Below are 17257 nucleotides of genomic sequence, written 5' to 3' on the forward strand. Positions count from 1 at the left end.
TTATTTTTTAATAAATAAATAAATTTAAATAAATAAACTCCGTCTTTAAAAAACAATTACAGTTTGGCTGGGTGCGGTGGCTCACGCCTGGAATCCCAGCACTTTGGGAGTTCCGGACCAGCCTGGGCAACATGGTAAAACCCCATCTCTACTAATACAAAGTTTAGCCAGGTGTGGTCGTGGGTGTCTGCAATCCCAGCTACCTGGGAGGCTGAGGTAGGAGAATCTCTTGAACCAGGGTGGTGGAGGTTGCAGTCAGTCAGGTTTGTGTCGCTGCACTCCACCTTGGGTGACAGAGATTCTCTTTCAAACAGATAAATCAATATTTAAATTTAAATAACTTAAAACTCGCAACACCCAAGGATGGGTGTGATGGCTCATGCATATAATCCCAGCACTTTAGGAGGCCAAGGCAGGCAGATCACTTGAGGTCAGGAGTTCGAGATCAGCCTGGACAACATGGTGAAACCTCATCTCTACCAAAAATATGAAAATTAGCCAGGCGTGTTGGCGGGCACCTGTAATCCCAGCTACCCTGGAGGCTGAGGCAGGAGAATCGCTTGAATCAAGGAGGCGGAGGTTGTGGTGAGCAGAGATCACGCTATTGCACTCCAGCCTGGGTGACACAGCGAGACTCTCTTTCAAAAAAAAAAAAAAAAAAATTGCCACAGCCAAGGGTGGCGTTCCTAGTTGGCTTACTGCTTTATTACCACCTCGCTTATGGTTTAATCTACGCATGTACAGTTGACCCTCGAAAAACGCGGGCTTGAACTGCATCCATCCACTTATAAGTGGTCTTTAAAAAATAAAATACAGTTGGCCGTCTGTATCTGCAGGTTTCTTAACCGCTATCAAATGCGGAGGCGGGATGGGAAAGCTGCAGATACAGAGGGCGGACTTTTCCTGTACAGTGGTTCTGCTGGGCGACAGGGGGACTGGAATACACGCGGATTTTGGTATTCGCGGAGGTCTTGGAACCAATCTCCCAAATTCTGAGGTTTTTTTTTTTTTTTTTTTTGTCTGTGTTTCCGACTCCCAAGTTAGCTCTTTATTAAAGGCAAGGATTTCTCCATTTTGTTTACCACCACACCCCCAACATGTAGGTCGGCATCCGGCATACAGGCGCTCAACTAATTATTTGTTGAACTAATGTCCTGCATAAAGACAGTGTAATTTAGTGTTTTTGTTTTGTTTTGTTTGTTTGTTTTGAGACGGAGTATTGCTTTGTTGCCCAGGCTGGAGTGAAGTGGCGGATCTCAGTTCACCGCAAACTCTGCCTCCCGGGTTCAAGCAATTCTCCTGCCTCAGCCTCCTGAGTAGCTGGGAGTACAGGCGCACACCACCACGCCTGGCTAATTTTTGTATTTTTAGTAGAGGCGGCGTTTCACCATGTTGGCCAGGCTGGTCTACAACTCCTTACCTAAGATGATCCGCTCGCCTCGATCTCCCAAAGTGCTGGGATTACAGGCGTGAGCTACCGCGCCCGGCCTAATTCACTTTTTTTTTTTTTTTTTTTTTTTTTTTTGGAGACGGAGTTTCGCTCTTGTTACCCAGGCTAGAGTGCAATGGCGCGATCTCGGCTCACCACAACCTCCGCCTCCTGGGTTCAGGCAATTCTCCTGCCTCAGCCTCCTGAGTAGCTGGGATTACAGGCAAGCACCACGATGCCCAGCTAATTTTTTTGTATTTTTAGTAGAGACGGGATTTCACCATGTTGACCAGGATGGTCTCGATCTCTTGACCTCGTGATCCACCCGCCTCGGCCTCCCAAAGTGCTGGGATTACAGGCGTGAGCCACCGCGCCCGGCCCCTAATTTACATTTTAAAAAACCCTAGCAGGGACCTGGAACCCCAACATTTGGGAGGCACAAGTGGGACAATCGCTTGAGCCCAGGAGTTCGATATCAGCCTGGGCAACCTGGCGAGACCTCGTCTCTACAAAAAATTTAAAAATTAGTCAGGCCTAGTGGTGCATGTTTGTAGACCCAGCCACTCGGGAGGCTGAGACAGAGGATTGCTTGAGCCCAGGACGAAGCTGCAGTGAGTAGTGATCGCACCACTACACTCCAGCCTGGGCGACAGAGAGAGACCTGCTTCAAACAGAACAACAGACAAAAACCACTAAAACACCCTATCAGTATAGTCCGATGAATGCAGAAGTCGACTGCAGTCCGGTTTGCAACTGGCCAGGCTCTGGTTTATATAGGAACTGAGGCTCCACCCACGTGCAGGCACCGCCCCCGTGACGTCACGAGCGCGCAATGGCGTCATTGGAAAGGCAGGACCATGCGCACTTCCCCAGCATAACCACAGAAGACACGCGCGACCCGGAAGGCTTTCCTGCCACACTCCAGAGCGGGATTGAGCGGCGCCGATGGCGGAGGGAGCGGCGGAGGCCCCTCTAGAGAATGGCGGTGGCTGTGACTCAGGAACCGGCGCGTTGGAACGGGGTGTGGCGCCCATTAAGCCTCAGTGAGTCTCCGGGGCAGGAGGGAATCTCATGGGTCCTTCTCGGCACCCATAATGCGGCTTGAGCGGTGCATGCCGGGAGGTTAGGCAGCGGCTGAGGGCGAGAAGCCCCAGGTTCTTCAGTCCCGGCCGTTCTTCCGCCTGCAGCGTGGTCAGCGGAGGCACCTGAGATCCCGCACGTTGGGGACTGTCACATGCGCGAAAGACACCACGTGCATGCTAGGGCAAGCGGGATTTGAGGTCAGGCCCGCGTACATCCTGGGGATTGTAGTCCCTTCATATGGACGTACCGCGCATGTGCTGCGCCAGCGGCCTTTAGTGCTTGGAGGGAGTGCTGCGGCGCATGCTGGGGCTTGCGGTGTTTGAAGGGCCGAAAGGCGTGCTGGGAAATGTGGTGGCTTGGACTCCAAGGCATGCTGGGACTTGTAGTTTTTCTTAGCCCGACGTGCTTAGGGATGTTCTTGGCTGATAACCTGTAGTTTCGCGCAATACTTTTGACAACGAGGACCCAGGCACAATAGTATTATTACTATTTTTTTCGAGACGCAGTTTCGCTCTGTTGCCCAGGCTGGAGTACGGTGGCACGATCTCGGCCGCCACCCAGGTTCAGGTGATTCTCCTGTCAGCCTTCTGAGTAACAGATTATAGGTGCGCACCACCGCGCCCGGCTCGTTTTCTATTTTTAGTAGAGACGGGTTTTCTCCATGTTGGTCAGGCTGGTCTCGAACTCCTGACCTCAGGTGATCCACCCGCCTTGGCCTCCCAAAGTGCTGGTATTACAGGCGTGAGCCACGGCGCCCAGTCAAAATAGTCCTTTTTGAGGCCCTGGGTGCTCCCAGGCTAGGAGCTGGCTGGTTAAGTAGTGAGCTCCCCGTCAGCAGAAGGATTTAAGCACGGACAAGTGTTTCTAGTCTCGTTTCCCCAGTGTTGATGTTCCGAGGGTTTTCCTTTACCTTTCTATCGGCAGATACCTCACCACCAAGGAGCAGTTTCACAAATTCCTGGAAGCTAAAGGCCAGGAGAAGCCTTGCCGGGAAACCGAGGTAGGAGACCCTGGGGGCAATGACCTGGCTGAGCCTGAGGCTAAGCGTATCCGACTGGAGGATGGACAGTCGGCAGAAGGACAGACGGAGGACGGGCAGAAGGAGGAGACAGCAGAGCCCCGGGAGCAGCAGCAGACTCAGAAGAGGGCCCGGGGCCAGAACAAGGGCCGGACCCATGTGAAACCCACCCACTATGACAGGAGCAGGTTGTGCCCCTCCCTGATCGAGGTGAGCTCAGCCACGGGAGCATTGCTGCCGGCGCAGGCAGGAGCAGGCTGTATTTTCTGGCACTGGGTCATTGAAAGCTCCTGGGCCTTCAGCAGTGAGCCGTCAGCTTGCTCTGGTGCCATTCCGTCTTCCTCCTCCTCGGGGTATATTGTAGGGTTTGTCACCGTTTGATTGTGTAGCGGGAAATTAGAGATTTGGAGAGACTGCTGGGGTTGCAGGAGGATTTTATTTAATGTGATTACAGGCTTAGCAGAATTGCTTTTTTTTTTTTTGGTGTGATGAAGTCTTACTCTGTCTCCAGGCTGGAGTGCAGTGGCGTGCTCTTGGCTCACTGCAACTCTGACTCTGGTTCAAGCGATTCTCATTCCTCAGCCTCTTGAGGAGCTGGGATTACAGGCACGCGCCACCATGCCCAGCTAATTTTTGCATTTTTAGTAGAGATGGGGTTTCACCATGTTTGCCTGGATGGTCTCCATCTCCTAACCTCGTGATCCACCCGCCTCAGCCTCCCAAAGTGCTGGGATTGTAGGCCTGAGCCACCGCACCCGGCCCGGAATTGATTTTTAATTTTGAGCAGAGGACAGAGAAAATGGGTGCCTTTTATGCACCTGCGTGGTGCAGGATGACGAAGCAGAGAGCAAGTTTACAGAAGCCAGGACAAACAGTAATTAACTCGTGACGTATTTTGTGACGTCCTTTCCATTTGAAAAGTAACATTTTGAGAAACGCATTTTGCAGTTTTGAGTTTATTTGCTTTGTGACCTTGCAGCTGGTTAGCAAGAAAACCAGGAATCTTCAGATGCCTGGGAACTTTGCTAAGAATGGATAAGGTTTAGTGGTTTGCAGGACGGCAGTTACTTTGCCTTAAACAGAGCTGGAAACGTACGATATTAAACAGCACACGACAGAGCAACTACAAATTACAAGGTTTTGTTTTACCATAACTGGTATTATTCAAAACAAATTTTTTTTCTTGAGACGGAGTCTTGCTCTGTTGCCCAGGCTAGAGTGCAGTGTCCCGATCTCGGCTCACTACAACCTCCGCCTCCCGGGTTCAAGCAATTCTGCTGCCTCAGCCTCCCGAGTTGCTGGGATTACAGGCGCCCGGCTAATTTTTGTATTTTGAGTAGAGACGGGGTTTCACCATCTTGGCCGGGCTGGTCTTGAACTCCTGACCTCGTGATCTACCCACCTCAGCCTCCCAAAGTGCTGGGATTACAGGTGTGAGCCACCCCGCCTGACCAGTAGTATTTTTCTTCTTCAGTTGTACAAATGGAGACGCGGCAGCACAGTGAGGTGCCTGACTTGCTCAGGGACACAGAGCCAGTAGGGGTGATCTAGCTTGAGTCCCGGCTGCTGGGCTGCCCCAGGGTCTCCCCGTCCTCCCTCACTCCCTCTCTGTGTCCCCGCAGGAGTCAGCCGCTAAGTGTTTCTTTGGGGATCGCTGCCGCTTCCTGCATGACGTGGGATGCTACCTGGAGACCAAGCCGGCCGACCTGGGCCCCCGCTGTGTGCTCTTCGACACCTTCGGCCGCTGCCCCTATGGCGTGACCTGTCGCTTCGCTGGGGCCCATCTGGGGCCCGAGGGCCAGAACCTGGTGCAGGAGGAGTTGGCAGCTCGCTATGCCCAGCCCCCGCCCGTCCGCAATGGCCTGGACAAAGGCCTGCAGCGGCGGCTGCGGAAGCGCGAGGTCCGCTTTGAGCGAGCCGAGCAGGCCCTGCGCCAGTTAAGCCAGGGCCAGCCCCCTGGCCCCACACCTGCTGCCACCGTCCCCGAGGGCGCAGCAGCCGGGGGTGCTCCAAGCCAGGACGACTGTGGCACCCAGCAGGCCCCCGCAGGGCCAGGCGCTGGCTCCCCTCCCAGCAGCCCCGTGCGGACCTGCGGGCCCCTGACGGACGAGGACATGGTCAGGCTGCGGCCCTGTGAGAAGAAGCGGGTATGTGTTGAGGACAGTGCCAGTGGCAGATCCGTCTGTCTAGTGTGCATTCATTAGGCACCAGCTGTGTGCATGTTCCTGTTCGAGATGCCTGGGAGTCAGAGGCTGTGCCCTGAAGGAGCTCCTGGCTGAGATGCCATCTGTGCTGTCTTGGGCCCAGCCCTCAGGAGGTCCCGCTCCGGTGGGGACAGAAGGAGCTGGACAGGGCTGAGCATAGTGGCTCACGCCTGGAATCCCAGACTTAAGGAGGCCAAAGCAGGCAGATCACTTGAGGTCAGGAGTTCAAGACCAGCATGGCCATCATGGTGAAACTCCATCTCTACTAAAAATACAAAAATGAGCCAGGTGTGGTGGCGGGCACCTGTAATCCCAGCTACTCAGGAGGCTGAGGCAGGAGAACTGCTTGAACCCAGGAGGCAGAGGTTGCAGTGAGCTGAGATTGTGCCCTTCTTCTCCAGCCTGGGCAACAGAGCGAGACTCTGTCTCAAAAAAAAAAAAAAAAAAGCCAGACACACTCTCAGTCCTGGAGGGTCAGGGTTGAGCAGGGCGGGCGGTATGGAAGGCTTCCTGGAAGAAGAGGCATTGGGGCTGGGTTTGGATGATTGAGTAGAAGCTCTCCAGTGGAGGAGATGATAAGGAAAAGAACATTCCTTATCAAGGAACTGATTGGCACACGCAGAGGCCCAGAAAGGGAGCCAGGCCATTTGGGGTGGGGCAGAGTGCAGCCTAGACTGTGGGGTAGGGGCGGCTCCAGGGCCTCAGCAGCCAGGGTGGAGGGCCAAGCTTCACTGGGGCGTATGTCTTTCCCTCCAGCTGGACATCCGTGGCAAGCTGTACCTGGCCCCCCTCACCACGGTAGGAGCCGGCTCTGACTGCTGGGGTGGCAGGGTGGCAGTGTGGTGACTCCAGCAGGCTCAGCGTCTGTCCCCACCTGCTGGGTTTTGGGGCTGCAGTGCATATCCAGGGGCCCTGCCTGCCACATGGTCACTCGTGTGTGTGTGTGTGCACGTGTGTGTATGCATGCCTGTGCAAGCGTGTGTGTCCTGCCACTGCCGGTGCGTGTGTATGTATGTATGCCAGCATGCGTGAGCGTGTCCTGCCATCCTGAATGTGCGTGTGTGTGTGCATGCATGCAGGCATGAGTGTGTCTGTCCTGACACCCCGTGTGTGTGGGCATGTGTGTGTGCATATATGTGCAGGCATGTGTTTGTCCTGCCACCCCACAGTGTGTATGCGTGCGTATATGTGTGTGCGTGTGTGTATGAGTGTGTTTGATGTGATGCGTGTGTGCCTGTGTGCGCATGCGCCAGCGTGTGTCTGTCCTGCCACCCGCAGTGTGGGAACCTGCCCTTCCGGCGGATCTGCAAGCGCTTCGGGGCGGACGTGACGTGCGGAGAGATGGCCGTCTGCACCAACCTGCTGCAGGGCCAGATGTCCGAGTGGGCCCTACTCAAACGCCACCAGTGCGAGGACGTCTTTGGCGTCCAGGTCAGTGCCCGCCCTGGGGGAGGGAGAGCAGAGGGGCCCTCGGCTGCCGTCTCAGGGCCCGGTTCCAGGCCTGTCCTGGTTGCCTCCCCGACCCCCTGGCCGCAGCTGTGGGATGGTGACGGCCGTGGCCGGGGACAGGCGCCTCACAGACAGACCTTGGCTCCTTCCGGGGAGGCCCTGAGGGAGGAGGCCGCTGGCTCAGCGCTTCCCAGTAAGCAGGGAATGGCCAAGTGGGGACAGTTTGGACTGTCCTCACCCCCCCACCCCCTGCCCCTTCTGCCGTTGGCCACCTGCAGCTAGAGGGCGCCTTCCCCGACACCATGACCAAGTGTGCCGAGCTGCTGAACCGCACCGTCGAGGTGGACTTTGTGGACATCAACGTCGGCTGCCCCATCGACCTCGTGTACAAGAAGGTAGCAGACCTGGACATGTGCCTCGGTTTCCCCATCTGGGCAGGAAGGCACTGAGCCAGCCGGCCATGTTGTGGGTGGTGGGTCTGGGATTTGGGCTCAGGTGTGGCCTGTGGCTTTGCATCTGCTGGCGGGGTCCTCAGGGCAGCAGGGGTGAGGGGTCTTGGCCTAGGTCCTGCTCTCTCCTCCAGGGTGGGGGCTGTGCCCTCATGAATCGCTTGGCCAAGTTCCAGCAGATCGTCCGTGGCATGAACCAGGTACAGCCAGCCACGTCCCCATGTCGGCCCCCAAACAACTGCCCTGCCTCCCACCTCCCCCTACCATTTCCCAGCACCTCCCACCATCTTCCAGCACCTCCCACCACCTTCCACCATCTCCCACCACATCCCACCGCCTCCCACCACCTCCCACCATCTCCCACCATCTTCCAGCACCTTCGACCACCTCCCACCGCCTCCCACCACCTCCCACCATCTCCCACCATCTCCCACCGCCTCCCACCATCTCCCACCATCTTCCAGCACCTTCCACCACCTCCCACCATCTCCCACCGTCTTCCAGCACCTCCCACCGTCTTCCAGCGCCTCCCACCACCTCCTACCATCTCCCACCACCTCCCACCGCCTCCCACCATCCTGTAGGTGCTGGACGTGCCGCTGACCGTGAAGATCCGCACAGGCGTCCAGGAGCGCGTGAACCTGGCGCACCGCCTGCTGCCCGAGCTGCGAGACTGGGGCGTGGCACTTGTCACGGTGGGTCTCAGGACACCTCGGGCATCAGGGCCTCGGGGTCGCCCTTTGTCCCTTCCTAACGGCTCCTCTCCTCCCGTCCCTCCCTCTTCACCTCCACACCTCCCTCCGTCTCTGCCTCTGTCTCTCTGTCTGTCCCTCTCAGCCTGGCCCTCTTGGTCTCTCTCTCCCTGCGTCTCACTCTCTGCCTCCTACCCTGCGTGGCGGCTTCTCCCCCAGCTCCATGGCCGCTCTCGGGAGCAGCGCTACACCAAGCTGGCTGACTGGGAGTACATCGAGCAGTGCGTGAAGGCCGCCAGCCCCATGCCCCTGTTCGGTGGGTACTCCGGGAGGCCGCCTCCCTGTCCCTGCCACCCTGGGCCACTCACACCTCTAGGCTGCTCGCCTTCCCACCTGGGACCCCCTCCTACCACCCTGATGGGGGCCCCTGGGTCAGCCAAAACTCCCAAAGGGCTGGTGAGCAGAACCCTACGGTCCCACCTGCCTGTGGCTCCCTGAGACCCCAGCTTCTGTCTCCTCAGGAAACGGGGACATCTTGTCATTTGAGGACGCCAACCGTGCCATGCAGACTGGTGTCGCTGGGGTCATGATTGCCCGGTAAGTGCCCCGGGGGATTACCGAAGTCAAGCTCCAGCTTCGTGCACAGCAGCAGCGCCCCGAACCCGACACGCCGTCACCCACCCCTGCTCTGTGGCGGGACGGTCCCGAGATGGGAGGGGAGAGTGATGTCGGGAGTTGCAGCTGCTGGGATCTGATTATTGTGGTTTGAAAGTCCTGGGTTTTGGCCGGGTTTGATGGCTCCCGTCTGTAATCCCAGCACGTTGGGAGGCTGAGCCACGTGGATTACGTGAAGTCAGGAGTTCAAGACCAGCCTGGCCAACATGGCGAAACCCCGTCTCTACTGAAAATACAAAAATTAGCCAGGGGTGGTGGCACAAACCTGTAATCCCAACTACTTGGGAGGCTGAGGCAGGAGAATCGCTTGAACCCAGGAGGCGGAGGTTGCGGTGAGCCAGGATCACGCCACTGCACTCCAACCTGGGCTACAAGAGCAGGACTCCATCTCAAAAACAAAAAATAGAAAGTCCTGGGTTTTGAAGGTGGTGTGCTCACAGCTGGGAGGCATATTAGGCTTAACAGGTTTCGTGGTCTAGGCTCCAGCTCAGTCCAGGCCTTGGAAACAGAGGCCACGTGATCCCAGGCGGGCTGGTGGCTGTGCCCACTGACCGTCACCCGCCCCGCAGGGGCGCCCTCCTCAAGCCGTGGCTGTTCACGGAGATCAAGGAGCAGCGGCACTGGGATATCTCGTCGTCCGAGCGCCTGGACGTCCTGCGGGACTTCACCAACTATGGCCTGGAGCACTGGGGCTCGGACACGCAGGGTGTGGAGAAGACCCGGCGCTTCCTGCTCCAGTGGCTATCCTTCCTGTGCCGGTGGGTACCGGGGCTGGCCGGGGTGGGCGGCGCGCGGGCCGTGGCTGGGGAGGGCTAGCTGGGCTGACTGGAGCCTGCTGCCCACCCACCCACCCACAGGTACGTGCCCGTGGGGCTGCTGGAGCGGCTCCCACAGAGGATCAATGAACGGCCGCCCTACTACCTGGGCCGAGACTACCTGGAGACGCTGATGGCCAGCCAGAAGGCAGATGACTGGATCCGCATCAGGTGCCCGGGGGCTGGAGTCAGGGCGCCCTGGGTCATGGGGGGCACTGCGCAGGCCCGGGGCCTGACCCTGCTTCTCTCCCGCCCTCCCACAGCGAGATGCTCCTTGGGCCGGTGCCCCCCAACTTCACCTTCCTGCCGAAGCACAAGGCCAACGCCTACAAGTAGTGTGGGGGGCTTCCCCAGGGGTACCCTGGGGGGAGAAGAGGACAATAAATTTTATTCTTTTAAAATCGAGGCCTTTCTGTGACCCTGAAGCTGCCCCTCCCCAGCCCCCACCTTCCCCAAACCTTTTGGCCGCCTTTGTGCCCTGAGCTCAGTGCTGCCCCCAGAGAGGCCTTGACCCCCAAGAAGGTAGCAGGTACAAAACCTGGGGGACCTCAGCCTGCGTGGGTGTGGATCAGAGCAGCCTGCCTGGAGGAGGCAGCCTTAAAGCTGTTAGAGGGGTGTTGCTGGAAGAGGCAGAAGGCCTGGTCCAGGGTCCTCCCGCCGCTGGTGATGATCACCTCTGCCACCGTCTGCCCCTGCCCACCCCCGATACCCAGAATTCTAACCGGTGAGGAACACCTCTGCCACCGTCTGCCCCTGCCCACCCCCGATACCCAGAATTCTAACCGGTGAGGAACACCTCTGCCACTGTCTGCCCCTGCCCACCCCCGATACCCAGAATTCTAAACGGTCAGGAACCCGCTGCCGGGAGTAACCAGCCAAACAGAACCCCACTGGGTACTCAGCCTGTGCTGCGGTTGGGCCTGTGCTCCCAGTGCCGCTCTCCTGGCCTGCCTAGACTGGGCCCCCCGCCGCTCCATGCAGCACCCCAAATCCTTCTATGCTTCTGCAGTTCCCCAGGAAGGCTTCAGCCCCCAGAGTCTGGAGGGGGCCGAGGTGCTGGGCAGCCAGTCCGCTCCCAGCTGCACCGAGCCTCCTCCCGCCATGGGTATGATGGGGTTGGTGTGGACGCCTGCTGGGGAGAGCTTGGGGGCCCACCCACCTCAGGGCCCCGCCCACCCGGCCACCTTTGTCCACAGCCTCGTTGAACCTCTGTCATCCTCCAAACCCAGAGAAAGAGATGTTTCCGGCCCCTCCAGCAGGTACCAGCCTCCCCTGCACCCTTGACGAGGCCGGGAGTGGGTTTGGGTGTTGGGGGCCCAGCTTGCCCCTGCCCCACCCCTAGGTGGGGGCCCAAAGGCGTGGCCTCTGCTCCCCACGCTTCACAAGGTCCCCCAGTGAGCCCCAAAGACAGGTCCCCCGTCCCCATCACCCAGCCAGGGCCCCAAAGTGGTATCTGTCTCCCATCCCCCAAAGGGGCTCCCCAATGGCAAAGTTCTCCTGGCATCCCCCAGACAGGCCCCCAGGCTTGGGCTGGGCCCCCCAGGCGGCAGCTTCTCTCAGGGCACCCGCCCGCCACCCACAGGTTTCCAGATGGCCCCATGCGGGTGCTTTTTCGACCCCCGCGTCTATCGGATCGAGTGGACCACCCCCGACGTGGGCCAGTTGGTCCTGTACAAGCTGGCAGCGAGTGGCGAAGGGGCAGCGAGTGGCGGGGGGCCAGCGGGGTGCCCTTCCACCCCAGGCAGCTACATCCTGGAGCCGCAGCCCTACCTCAACGCCCCAGGGCGGCCCCCATACCCCCACTACCAGCCGGTGCCCAGGGGGCCCCAGTTCCTCCTGCCCTACTTCCCGCCTGAGGGCCCTGGGCCAGAGGCTCTGGGCTTTGCAGGGGACTCGGGGCCCACCACCTTCATGGAGCTGCCCCTGCTGCCACTCGAGGAAGGCCTGGCCCCGCCGCCAGCCCCACCCCCCAAGGAGAACAGGCTGCCCCCTGTACTCATCCCGCTGCCTGCAGAGTCCACGCTGCCCCTGGACACCTACAGCCGCCTCCAGGGCCACCCTGGCCGCTTCCCTGGGCCCGAACCCCTGGCCTTCCCCACCAAGGAGCCGCAGGGCACTGGGGCCGGGCCCAGGATGCTGCCGTACCCACCCAGCTCCAGTGAGCCCAAGGTGGCCAGGGCCAAGGAGGGGGCCCTGCTGGGGGCGGGCAGGGCCAAGAAGGGGGCCCTGCTGGGGGCGGGCAAGGCCAAGGCACTCCCAGACAAGGTTCTGCTGGAGGACGCCATGAAGCTCTTTGACTGCCTGCCAGGCACCACCGAGCCCAAGAGGACCCCGCGCAAGGTCCCCAGGCCGGCCCTGCCTGACGGCGGTGGCAGGAACTCGGCCAACGACATCTGCTCGCTGCGTCTGCCTGAGGAGCTGCTGTCCTTCGACTACAGCGTGCCTGAGATCCTGGACACCGTGTCCAGTGTCGAACTCTTCAACTTCAAGGCACTGGACGAGGAGCAGCCGCCCCGCCCGGGGCCCCCTGTCCCCGATGCCGAGGCCCCCATTCTGCCCGGCAAGAGAAAGGCCTCGACAGCCAAGAAGGGAAAACCGAGAAAGAAGGCCAGGCAGCCTGCAGGCCCAGCCAGCGCCACTACGCCGGGGCCCAGGCAGGACCTGGGAGCCATCCCCCATTAAAGCACATTTCACCTTTCAGCTCCATGTCCATGCCGTAACCTTGGGGATGTGGAGGGGCCTGGAGGTGCACGCCTGACCCCTCACCCCATCATCCCGAGGACTGGCGAGGCTGCACCCTGGGCCTCACAGTGAGGCCCCCAGAACCTAGCAGGGGAGCCCTGGAAGATCAGACTCTGCGGGCAGAGGCAGGGGCCTCCTGAGCTGCCCCCCAGATTCACATGTTCTAAGGATTTTCACACCCATTTGGTGGGGAAAAGCAAGGCTGCCCAGAGAGGGGCAGGAACTTCCTTGGAGACACAGCTGTCAAGGCAGCGCTTGAGAAGCAGCCTCCAGGTCCCCACCCAGGCACCTCCTGTCCCCAAGAAGCCACAGCCACTGCAGGGAGGGCGGGAAGGGCCAGGCTCTTGTTCAGACAGGTGGGTGCAGGGGGCTTCACCGGATGGTCTGAGGGTAGGAGCAGATGCTGGCGTGTGGCCGGGGCAGGGATGGGGAAACCGTGCTGGCGTGAGAAGGAACGGGGCACATGCAGCACCTGGGGACCCTGGAACATGGTGACATGCGACACCACCCAGCACCCAGGAGAGGATCAGGGGCCCTGCTGGGCCAGTCACACTGCAGGGTCCAGGATGGCAGGGACAGCCCAGCCACTGGTTCCGTAATGAGACAGGCCCAGCCTTGGAAGACGACCCCCGGATGCTGGTTCCCTTCATCACTCACCCACATGAAGGTCTCGAGGGCCCTCCTGGGGGCCACCTGTACCCTCCTCCCCTGAAATGCTCATGGTGGCCCTGGAGATGCCGACCCCATCCCCCTAGGGACACGTAAGGAAACAGGAGGCCCAGAGCCATCCAGCGCCTCCTGGAGTGGGGATATCCTTCTGGGCTGGGACCCTTCCGCCTGCGCCTTCCCCAGGCTGAGGGCTGGATCTCCTGGGTCTCTGGAGTCTGGGTTTCAAGGTCTCTGCTGGGGGAGCCGCTGGGGGGCTCACCTAGAGTCCAGGGGGCTGGTGGGTGTTTGGAGGCAGAGCGGAGACCATAGTTCCCCCTCTGTACTGGGCACTGTGCCTTCTGCTTTCTGGAGTTCCTCTCCTGGAAACCGTTATTCAAAACTCAAGAAGAGGCTGTGTGCGTGGGCAAATGCCTATAATCCCAGCACTTTGGGAGGCCAAGGCAAGCAGATCACTTTAGGTCAGGGGTTCGAGACCAGCTAGGCCAAAACAGTGAAACACCGTCTCTACTAAAAATACAAACATCACCTGGGTGTGGTGGCGGGTGCCTATAATCCTAGCTACTCAGGAGGTTGAGGCACGAGAATTGCTTGAGCTGAGAGGTGTAGGTTGCAGTGAGCCAAGATCACGCCACTGCACTACAGCCTGAGTGACAGGCGAGACTCCGTCTTTTTTTTTTTTTTAAGATGGGGTTTCACCATGATGGCCAGGCTGGTCTTGAACTCTTGACCTCAGGTGATCCACCCACCTCGGCCTCCCAAAGTGCTAGGATTACAGGCGTGAGCCACCGCGCCCAGCCAGAGACTCAATCTCTAAGACCAAAACTCAGGTAGACATGGTGTCTTGGGGCCATGCCTTTGCGGCTTTCCCTCTGTCCCAGGACCTGTGCCGTGTGCCCTCCTGGCATCTGCAGGGTTCCCCATTTATCCCTGTTTCATCCACTACACAGTCTGGGAGAGGCTTTGAGCCCAATTTTCTGTTTTGTTTTGTTTCTTTTGTTTTTTTTTTTTTTTTGAGACAGAGTCTTGCTCTGTCACCCAGGCTGGCGTGCAGTGGTGCGGTATCAGCTCACTGCAACCTCCACCTCATGAGTTCAAGCGATTCTCCTGCCTCAGCCTCCCAAGTAGCTGGGATTACAGGCACCCACCACCACACCTGGCTAACTTTTTGTATTTTTAGTAGAGATGAGGGTTCACCATGTTGGTCAGGCTGGTCTCGAACTCCTGAGCTCAGGTGATCCATCCGCCTCAGCTTCCCAAAGTGTTGGGATTACAGGCCACCGTACCAGGCTCCAAGTCCGCTTTTCTCAGCTGCCTTCCAACTCCTTCTCCCCACAGCCTCATTAAAGGTATCTCTGAAACAAACAGCAGGTGTCTCAGTGAAGGGGAGGCCCTGGCTGGTGAGGAGGTGGGGCAAGGGCCTGGGATCACTTTGCCTGAAGCTTAATGTGGAGCGAGGGTCACAAAGTGGATGTCTGCAAGGACCCAAGCAGCAACTTCCTTTTTTTTCCTGAGACAGGGTCTTGCTCCGTCACCCAGGCTGGAGTACAGTGGCATGATCACGGCTTACTGCAGCCTCCATCTCCCGGGCTCAAGCGATCCCCCCACCTCAGCCTCCCAAGTAGCTGGGACTACAGGCATACTCCACCACACTCAGCTAATGTTTAAAAAAAAATTGGGGTCTTGCCATGTTGCCCAGACTGATCTTGAACTCCTGGCCTCAAGCAATTCCCCTGCCCCAGCTTCTTGTAGCTGTGTCGGGTGATTTAAAATGACCACGGACTGTATATATATACATATATACACACACACACACATATATACACATGCATTTTAAACAAAGAGTAATCAGCAGTTGTGAGACTGACTAAATTTTCACTTATAAGATGAGATGGCTGACCCTGGTGCAATGGCTCACCGGAAGTCCAGCACTTTGGGAGGCTGAGGCAGGAGAATCGCTTGAGCCCAGGAGTTTGAGGTCAGCCTGGGCAATATGTCAAAACCCCGTCTCTACCAAAAAAAAAAAAAAAAAGTACCTAGGCATGGCGGTGTGAACTTGTAGTCCCAGCTACTCGGGAGGCTGAGGTGGGAGGATCACTTGAGCCCAGGAGGCAGAGGTTGCAGTGAACGAAGATCACACACTTGCACTCCAGCCTGGACAATGGAGCAAGACTCCATCTCAAAAAAAAGGGTGAGGGCTGGGCAGGCATGGTGGCTCACGCCTGTAATCCCAGCACTTTGGGAGGCCAAGGCGAGTGAATCTCTTGAGGTCAGGAGTTCGAGACCAGCCTGGCCAATATGGTGAAAACTGGTCTCTACCAAAAATGCAAAAATTAGCTGGGTGTGGTGGCAGGCACCTGTGATCCCAGCTACTCAGGAGGCTGAGGCAGGAGAGTTGCTTGAACCTAGAAGGTGGAGGTTGCAGTGAGCCAAGATTGTGTCATTGTACTCCAGCATGGGTGATAGAGGGAAACTGTCTCAAAAAAAAAAAAAAAAAAGACGGTAACCCTGGTACAGTGACCCATCCGTAATCCTAGCACTTTGAGAGGCTGAGGCAGGAGGATCGCTTGAGTCCAGGAGTTCGAGACCAGCTTGGGCAACAAAGTGAGACCCTGTCTCTACAAAAACTAAAAGTAAAGTTAGCCAGATGTGGTGGTGGTTCCTGTAATCCCAGCTACTCAGGAGGCTGAGGAGGGAGGATTGCTTAAGCCTGGGAGTTTGAGGCTGCAGTGAGCTGTGATCGTACCACCGCACTCCCAGTCTGGGCAACACAGCGAGACCCCCGACACCAAAAAACCAAATTTAAAAAAAAAAAAAAAGGTGAGCACACACTGCTTCCTGCTGGGTTACACTAAACTTTATTTAAAGACGAAGGGTCGGGACCCTGTGGACCGGCCTCAGTGGTCAGCCCTGCCTCCCTGAGGAGTCGGGTGGTGTCCCGGGGGCTCTGTGCCCACCCCGGCTGTGGCTGAGGCACTGAACTGAAAACACCCGCAGGCCGTCTTGCATCTCCCGCACAGCTGGACCACAAACCTCCTGATCCTCTGGCCTCGTCGTGTGCGCAGCAGCTTGGGGGTCACGTAGGCCACCCACACGGCCCCCAGGATGCTGGAAATGAGCAGCAGAATGATGATCCCGGCAAACCCCAGTGGTATCGGGAACGCCCCGAACACGTAGATGCTGAAGACGGTCTCCAGTTTACAGTAGCTGCAGGGGGAGGTGGGGAGAGACCGTTGGGTGCTGCCTTTGGGTGACTTCACCTTCGCCCTGGCAAAGGTGTTCAGACCCACAGGAGGGAGAACCGGACCTGCAGCTGTGACCGGGTATACCCACTTCTGTTTCCACCCACTTTGACTGTTTTTTTTTTGTTTTTTTTTTGAGTCAGAGTCTTGATCTTGGCTCACTGCACCCTCCGCCTCCCGAGTTCAAGCAGTCCTGCCTCAGCCTCCCGAGGAGCTGGGATCACAGGCATGAGCCACCAGGCTTGGCTAATTTTTGTATTTTTAGTAGAGACGGGGCTTCACCATGTTGGCCAGGCTGGTCTCCAACTCCTGACCTCAAGTGATCTATCCGCCTCCGCCTCCCAAAATGCTGGGATTATAGTCGTGAACAACGGCACCTGGTCCACTTTGACTTTTATGGGCTTTTTTTTTTTTGAGATAGTGGAATCTGGCTCTCATCCACACTGGAGCATAGTGGTGCAATCTCGACCCACTGCAACCTCCGTCTCCCAGGTTCAAGTGATTCTCTTGCCTCAGCCTCCCGAGTAGCTGGGATTCAGGTGCCTGCCATCACACCTGGCTAACTTTTAGTAGAGACAGAGTTTCTCCATGTTGGCCAGGCTGGTCTCGAACTCCTGGCCTCAAGTGATCCCCCTGTCCCGGCCTCCCAATGTGCTTGGATTACAGGCATGAGCCACCACACCCAGCTGACTGTTACGGGTTCTGAGCTGCCATCCTCTCTGTGCCCTTTGGCAGCTGTCACCAGGATCCCTGTTCTCCCACAACGCCCAGACTCTGGCTAGAGAGGGCGGAG

General features: G+C 58.0%; 3 protein-coding genes across 4 annotated transcripts in view; 2 read left to right on the top strand and 1 right to left on the bottom strand.

Annotated features, from left to right (window-relative positions):
• The first annotated feature begins 1832 nt into the window (after positions 1 to 1832).
• On the top strand, positions 1833 to 10758 carry DUS3L (dihydrouridine synthase 3 like). Of its 2 annotated transcripts, XM_012436391.2 has the most exons (13): positions 1836 to 2472; positions 3437 to 3740; positions 5153 to 5677; positions 6491 to 6532; positions 7013 to 7165; positions 7462 to 7578; positions 7767 to 7832; positions 8217 to 8327; positions 8544 to 8640; positions 8846 to 8921; positions 9569 to 9757; positions 9857 to 9985; positions 10078 to 10589. In XM_012436391.2, exons 1-13 carry the CDS (start codon positions 2375 to 2377, stop codon positions 10148 to 10150), a joined length of 1980 nt encoding a protein of 659 aa, XP_012291814.2. In that variant the 5' UTR covers positions 1836 to 2374; the 3' UTR covers positions 10151 to 10589. The 2 variants fall into 2 exon arrangements, with proteins under 2 accessions (XP_064238098.1, XP_012291814.2); XM_064382028.1 differs by having other exon boundaries at positions 1833 to 2472; positions 8217 to 8640; positions 10078 to 10758.
• An 18-nt stretch (positions 10759 to 10776) lies between these two features.
• Positions 10777 to 12508, top strand: PRR22 (proline rich 22). The gene is made up of 3 exons (XM_012436392.3): positions 10777 to 10919; positions 11011 to 11073; positions 11397 to 12508. Exons 1-3 carry the CDS (start codon positions 10790 to 10792, stop codon positions 12494 to 12496), a joined length of 1293 nt encoding a protein of 430 aa, XP_012291815.3. The 5' UTR covers positions 10777 to 10789; the 3' UTR covers positions 12497 to 12508.
• A 3611-nt stretch (positions 12509 to 16119) lies between these two features.
• CATSPERD (cation channel sperm associated auxiliary subunit delta) overlaps positions 16120 to 17257 on the bottom strand; it is a 51311-nt gene continuing 50173 nt past the window's right edge. The window contains exon 22 of the mRNA XM_064380733.1: positions 16120 to 16429. Coding sequence (XP_064236803.1) covers positions 16120 to 16429 — 310 coding nt within the window. The remainder of the gene's footprint in view (positions 16430 to 17257) is intronic.

The sequence above is a fragment of the Aotus nancymaae genome, unplaced genomic scaffold, assembly GCF_030222135.1.
Source record: "Aotus nancymaae isolate 86718 unplaced genomic scaffold, 86718_ANA_hifiasm-v0.15.2.pri h1tg000028l, whole genome shotgun sequence".
NCBI lineage: Eukaryota > Metazoa > Chordata > Mammalia > Primates > Aotidae > Aotus > Aotus nancymaae.

Coding starts and splice junctions, on each gene's coding strand:
- DUS3L (XM_064382028.1), top strand. CDS start 2,375: ATGGCGGAGGGAGCGGCGGAGGCCCCTCTAGAGAATGGCGGTGGCTGT. Junction 8,922..9,568: donor GCTGGGGTCATGATTGCCCG/GTAAGTGCCCCG, acceptor CCCGCCCCGCAG/GGGCGCCCTCCTCAAGCCGT. Junction 9,758..9,856: donor TGGCTATCCTTCCTGTGCCG/GTGGGTACCGGG, acceptor ACCCACCCACAG/GTACGTGCCCGTGGGGCTGC.
- PRR22 (XM_012436392.3), top strand. CDS start 10,790: ATGCAGCACCCCAAATCCTTCTATGCTTCTGCAGTTCCCCAGGAAGGC. Junction 10,920..11,010: donor CGAGCCTCCTCCCGCCATGG/GTATGATGGGGT, acceptor CTTTGTCCACAG/CCTCGTTGAACCTCTGTCAT. Junction 11,074..11,396: donor GTTTCCGGCCCCTCCAGCAG/GTACCAGCCTCC, acceptor CGCCACCCACAG/GTTTCCAGATGGCCCCATGC.